The sequence below is a fragment of the Monopterus albus genome, unplaced genomic scaffold, assembly GCF_001952655.1.
Source record: "Monopterus albus unplaced genomic scaffold, M_albus_1.0 scaffold267.1, whole genome shotgun sequence".
In the NCBI taxonomy this organism is placed as follows: domain Eukaryota; kingdom Metazoa; phylum Chordata; class Actinopteri; order Synbranchiformes; family Synbranchidae; genus Monopterus; species Monopterus albus.
Window position 1 is genome coordinate 1,072,337 of NW_018128147.1, and position 6,794 is coordinate 1,079,130.

At 39.1% G+C, this 6,794-nt stretch overlaps 1 protein-coding gene across 3 annotated transcripts in view; it reads left to right on the forward strand.

The window, feature by feature from the left end:
• The window catches only part of dmpk (DM1 protein kinase), a 61,438-nt gene extending 56,819 nt beyond the window's left edge, over positions 1-4,619 (forward strand). For all 3 annotated transcript variants that reach the window (XM_020621759.1, XM_020621760.1, XM_020621761.1), the window contains exons 12-15: positions 1,322-1,419; positions 3,270-3,331; positions 3,571-3,645; positions 4,400-4,619. In XM_020621759.1, the coding sequence (XP_020477415.1) occupies positions 1,322-1,419; positions 3,270-3,331; positions 3,571-3,645; positions 4,400-4,501 (337 nt within the window). In that variant the 3' untranslated portion in view covers positions 4,502-4,619. The remainder of the gene's footprint in view (positions 1-1,321; positions 1,420-3,269; positions 3,332-3,570; positions 3,646-4,399) is intronic.
• Positions 4,620-6,794: the final 2,175 nt, after the last annotated feature.

A 6,794-nucleotide genomic window follows, 5' to 3' on the forward strand; every position in this document is an offset into this window, starting at 1 on the left:
AGAACAATTTGACATGACATTTCACATTAAGACAAATATTAAGATTAGCATTACAGCTAATAATAACAACCATCCTTGCCTGCAGCCTTTGTATGATTTAATTAGCCTTGGCCTAGATGCAGTCTGCAAGCACATGAAAATCACTAAGCCTTTAACAGCCTGAGCTAGACATCCTGTCTCCACTAAACATTTCTAGACAACAAATCTCTGAATATCTATCTAACTAAGAAATAACCTAACAACAGTGACATCCTTAACTTAGCCAGCTGCTGTTATAGTCACACTGTGAGTGCAAATGTTCTGCCACATTTTAGCTACAAGCACAAAGGGTAATGGTTTGAATCCTTATCATCTCTCTCTTTTTGCCTTCTTTTTATGTAGCTGTCTCAGCTAACACCGAAATCATTAGCTTGTTAACCTGTAACCGTGTCAATAGAGCCGATGTGCGTTCACATATTGATTGACAGCTGTGAGCTCCCAACCCTGACAGTGGCCTTCTCTGATTGGTTAAGAGCACCATCTTAAACAGAAAACTTTAGAAAGAAATATCTCTGCACTGCTGCCAGGCTGTTTGCTGTTTGATGAGTCTGGGCCCTGGACAGCAACTCTCCCCCAACTCTATTGTAGCTTTAACTAACCTTAAATCCTTATATAATTTTTGTTAAGTGTCAGACCTTCTCATCTCCGGTAACTTCAACTTTGAGTTAACAGTAAAATATTAAAATCTGTTTCAGAGTTAGATGATGGATGGCATCTAAAACTGAAGTGATAATGTTCTTGTTTTCTGAATACAGTTAAGGCATAATTCCAACTCATATCAATCTGGCATATTCCCCATAAATTGAGCTATTGTGGCACTGTGGGTGGGTGTTAATTTTGCACTCTCCACCTCCACTGTAGCAATAAGAGAACACAAGAACTTCCACAAAACAATGTATATCACGAGCAACCAGAACGAGCCTCCTACAAATAAAATTTACCCATTTCAAACACTGAACAGTTGTAAAGATAGAATGTTTACAGTTGCCAATGCCAATAGGACTGGCAATTATGCTTTATGAATTTAAATGGATCTACATGGGAGGAGTTTAATTGAACTGCAGTAAATGAAAGACAAAAATGGGATATTTTTCACATCGACTGGATCTTTGTTGTTTGAAATGTTCCTCAGAAGGAGAAAGTACAAATATGAGTAAATTCAAGCATTCATTTCAATGACAGTATTTCATCCCAGTTTCATTGAAATCACTTGAAACTATAAAATGAGGAAAATAAGAAAAGAAAATATGAAACTCACAGTCCTACCTTTTTTCTCGACCAGACGGTTACAAGAAGCAGAGAGGAGATATTGTGAGCTGGAGAAAGAAATGGAGAGATTGAAGGGGGAGATGCAGGATTGGACAGGCACCAAGGAGACAGGCAAGGGATCAACACCACTGCTTCTTCATTACACCATCATCTTCATCATTATTGTAATCATGCCTCTACATGACTTGGCACCATAGGATCCAATATCATTTTCTGTGAAGACTGTGACATGGTGAAGACCTCAGTCATGAGTTTTCATTACACTCATTTTTTGTACAACCATGAATTTGAAAAAGTTGGGACCTATGTAAAATCAAAAAACTGAAAACAGTGATGTGTAAATCATGTGTCCTGTATCACATTAAAAACAATACAGCAGCTCATTATTTGATGTGACACCTCATCAATTTTATTTTTTGTTCAAAATAAACACTCACTTCAATTCTGATGCTGCAGCACATAAAGTTGGGACAGTAAAACATTTACCATGGTGTGATGTTGTCGTTCCTTTTCACAACACTAAAAGACGTTTAGGGACTGAGGACACTATGTGTCAGGTGTCATTTTGTCCCATTCCTCCTGTAAACTAAGGTGCACAACAGTCTTGGGTCTTCGTTGACACAATTTGTGTTTCAAAATGCGCCACACATTTTCTACTGGGGACAGGTCGGGACTGCAGACAGGCCAGTCCAGCACTCACACCCTTTTCCTCCACAGCCAGGCCTTGGTAATGTGCAGGATGAGGTTTTGTGTTGTCTTCTTGAAATATGCATAGGTGTCCCTGGAAAAGATCTCGTCTTGAAGGCAGCAGATGTTGCTCCAACATTTCTCTGTATTTTTCAGCATCAATGGGGCCATCACAGAAGTGTAAGTGACCTTTGCCAAGGGCACTGACACAACCCCAGACCATGACAGACCCTCGGACCATCTTTGCTCCTAAAGGGCTCACTTTTGTACCAAATCATGATGCAGTCACCTGTTGACATCACCTGTTTCAAATGGAATCTGGCCCTGAAATGCAGCCGTCCCAACTTTTTTGGAATGTGTTGCAGCATCAGAATTGGAATTAGTGGTTTTTGTGAACAAAGAATAAAACTGATGATGTATCATATTAAACAATGTGCTGCTGTGTTGTTTTCAATGTCATATAGGACACAGATGATTTACAAAGCACTATTTTCAGTTATAATTTGATTTTGCATACCGTCCCAACTTTTTCTGATTTGGAGGTGTAGGTAAAAAGCTTTGAAATCCACAAGATAACATTAATAGTCCAGAAGTACAGGATAGGACAGATGTGGTTTTAAATTTAACCCAGTTGATTGATAAAAAAAGATCTACATGTAAGGCTGTTTTCAGAATGCCAGTTATTTCAGTAACATTACCTAATCACACAGACATCCACACAGCACAAGTACTACTTTAGGGTCCACAGTCTCTTAAAAACAGCATAAATGCGAGGTGGAATGAATTCCAGACAATATGAGCCACTTAGAATAAACAGTGCTGCACAGACCCTGCAGCATCTGCTTATATTGGAGGCCTCAGTCAGAACATGGTGATAAATACCAACTCTAAAAATAGTCATGGTATGCAGGAACTAGAATGCCCCTTTCCATAAATCAATACAGTGTCACATGCTTTTTAAAGATACAGTGATGAGGTCCTTCCTGTTGCAAGACTGGTAGATGAAGGTGTTATGAATAAGGACCATAACCCCTCTTACTGCAGAAGCATGCCACTGAGTTACTTCACTTCATTCATTGCTTTCACCACCACTCCTTCTGTCCTTCCTTCCACATTCACACCATCATCTATTTCATTACCACAAACATGCTGTTTTTGGTTCTGTTGTGTTTGTTGTACTGCAAATCTGGCTGACTGGCTGGCAGAACACCCCAACCACAAAATCTCTGCCACACATCATGGGCCTGATGTTCATCTCTCTCCTCCAATCACAGAGCTGAGTATCTGCCCAGCATCTCTTGCTCTGCCTGCCCACTGTGTGGATGCACCAGGGAATGTAAGCCTGTCTTTAATCGACTTTCATATTCTTTTTCTCTGCCTGACATGGAAAACAAAAACACATTTAAAACAGCACAAACTATTTGATTAATTTGCAGAATCTTTGCAGTTGTTGACTGCTTAACCAAAACTAGACTTGAGAGAGAGCTTCTATGTCTGAAATGTATACAGCTGCAGTTCTTTTATATTTCTCCAAAGCTGCTAGGAGTTCACTGGTCTGACTTGCATATGTTACAGAAGAAGAGAGCACCCCCAGCCTGCCATTACCCGCTGGTGATTCCTCTCCACCGTCACCTGCTCCTGTTCCACAGGGTACAGACAAAATACAAAAGAGTAGTCTGTCATTTAACATTAACCTGGTGGGTTCTTTCCAGAGTAATGACAATTCTATGTAACTAATATATTTTGTAGTTGTATGTTGGGGATTACTTAATTATCAGTGACAAGGAAAGAAAGAATGTGCATGTTAAAGCCACTATAAAGCCCTGGTACACCTACACAGGTGTTTTCTCTTCCTCTGCTTAGGCCTTGTCTCAGCAGTGTGTGGGCCTATACACACATCCCTGGCTCCATGTCATTATACAAACTGTACATTTAATTGGCAACATTAGATACATTTTGTGTAAACATATTCAGTGCTGAAGTACAGTATCCACTGATAGTGAATACAGCATTATTACATTTTGAGTGGTTATATTTAGGCAGTAAGAGCACTTGGTGAAGGTCAGGCAAAGATGGGGGGCTAGTTTAATACATAAAAGTTTTGCAGTGGTCTCTGGTTTGACAGACATACAGTATGCTTTAAATTGACAATACTTATTCAAAAATGTCTAAGAAGTAACAGTTCAAATTTTAGTCATTGTAGTAAAAAAAACAAAAAGCCTCTGAAATTATATTTGTGGCATTGTCCATGGCTGACCAGTTATTAACACTATTAATATTCAACTCTGGTGAACATATATATTTATTTCACATATCAAATAAAATGGCCAAAAGTATATAATTTGATGTCATTTTTATCTAATCTAAAGAAATAGCCTTCTTTTGCTTTTTTTCTGTCCATCAGGTTTGGCTACCACAAGTGAGGAGTGAATCGTACCTGCTGGTGTGTGCCGAAGGGGGAGAGCTCCAAGCCTGGGAGAGACATCTTTATACCGAGCTCTGCTGAGTGACTTATGTGATTTCTTTCCCATTACAAGATTAAAGAACTGAACCCCTGCTCCATGCTCACTCCCTGCCCCACTGCCCAGTCTTTAACATTTCCACAGGTGAAGGCAGAGCGGTTTTAAAACATTACTGATGAGAGCTGCTGAGGTTGCTGTAGAGAGATTTTCAAAAAGGAGTTTTTCAACTAATATGATGAGAAAGGCAGGTCAAAGTACTGGGAGTTAAAGAGGCAGAGATGATGATGACATTTTCTGACCAGCCTTGCTTGCTTACCAGACTGACTTACGAGTCACAAGAGAGATGCACTGAGTTCAGAGCACACTGACAAAAAGACTTATCTTACTTTAATGCGTGTCAGTAATAATGATGTTTGAGTGACACAGAGTGGGGCCTGAAAAATCACTCCAAGTGCATATATATATATATATGTTCAAGCATTTTAGACCATATTGGTGCTTTTTTTTTTGTTATAGTGAATATGATTATTCTCATGTATCATTTATTTGCATCTAGGGGTGGTTTGTGTTGCACAACTACTGGCAACCTAATGTCATAGGCCAAAGAAGAATAATGATTCTTTAACTGAGATTTAAAAATAGCCATGAATGGGGCCTCTCCAATATGAAGGGGCAGTTTGCTCCATAGTTTTGGGGTAGCAATTGCCTTTACATGTTCTATGCATCTTTGGGACAAAGTCATCAGAACAGCTGTCTGTCTGTCAGCAGGACAGCGGTGGGACAAAGAGTCTACTCCAGGCTGAACACAAGTGTACTGCACAAAAATAGTTTTCATGTAAGATAATCAGGAAGAAAATGTGTTTGTACTGTATGTAGCCTAAACTCGAGCAGCCTGATCAGTCATAACAGATGCCAGTAAAAACAGAAATCAATGGGATCTGTGTGATCTGAACAATGGACTGTGGAGATTACGTTTCACTAAATGCAGCAGAGGGCCAAAAACATACATGGAACATAAGAAAGAAAGAAAGAAAGTCACTTTCGGCTTTTCCTATTTAGGGGTCGCCACAGCGAATTGTCACACTGACGACTTGCATGTTGACATTTGGCACGTGTTTTATGCCGGATGCCCTTCCTGATGCAACCCTGATGCTAACCCGGGCCACAGCGACGAGAGCGCTGTGCCTTAACCACTAGCCCACATGGAACATAAAAGGTAAAAAACACAAGGGTTCAATGGGAGATGTGTGGCTCATGGGTTTGGTGTGGATTGATATAATGGAATTCGATCTGCAGCACAAGATGCGTCTAGAAAATGCTTCCAAAAACACTTCTAGTGTGTTTTACCAGTAAGTTGGAAGAAACTCACACTGACCACAGAGTTAATGTTTTTATCTAGTTTGAAGGCACTATCCATAATAACAGCCAGATGGTTTCATAAAAGGATTTAAAGGTCCTAGATTCAAGGAAAGGGCTTTTTTTACGGAACACTGGGACCACAAAGTATAAGTTTAGTTTTATTTTCATTTAAATGTAAAAAGACACCATCCAGGCTGTAATATCTGTCCAGTGGCTTTACACAACTGTTTCCCTGCAGCTTTAAAGGGAAATACAGCTGAATGTCATCAGCAAAACAATAAAAAGAGACACCATGTTTTCTAATAATAATACAAGCTTATTGACATCAACTGTTTCACTCATGTGTCACATTAACTCACTCATTTGGTCATATTCATGCAGGTGTATACAGTGCCAACATTATAATAAAAGATTTGTGATACTATAGCCCATCCTAAGTGCACCAGTGCAATCACCGCCACCTGTCTGTGAGAACACTTTCCCACGATTTTGAATTGGACACATATAAGAATTTGAATTTAGCAGAATCAGGCCTAATACCATATGTAATTTGTGTTTAACTGTGGAATGTAAACTCTTCCTCTGGTAGGCTGAAAACTCCAGATTCCCAGAAACAGTACTGAGGATTTGACCTTTTGTTTCCTCAAGCAGATTTATGACTACAATTTATCAATTTTTAATTGTTATGCTTTGTAATAATGGCACCAGGCTGTAACACGAGCCACACAAACAATGACTTTATTAATCTAAATTATAATGATTTATTAATATGAATTATTAATCCACTCTCAATCTAAAAGTAATGAGTCCTCAGTTCAGTGACTTATTTACCGAAAATAAAAGAGACAAAAGGTGACATGAGAAAGCCAGCTCTAATATAAATGAATTTATTTACATATGTACAAGGAGGAAAAAAGGAATTACCATTGTTACATTAAGCAGATAAACAAAAAGGTGGCTAATGGACCAGTGGATGCA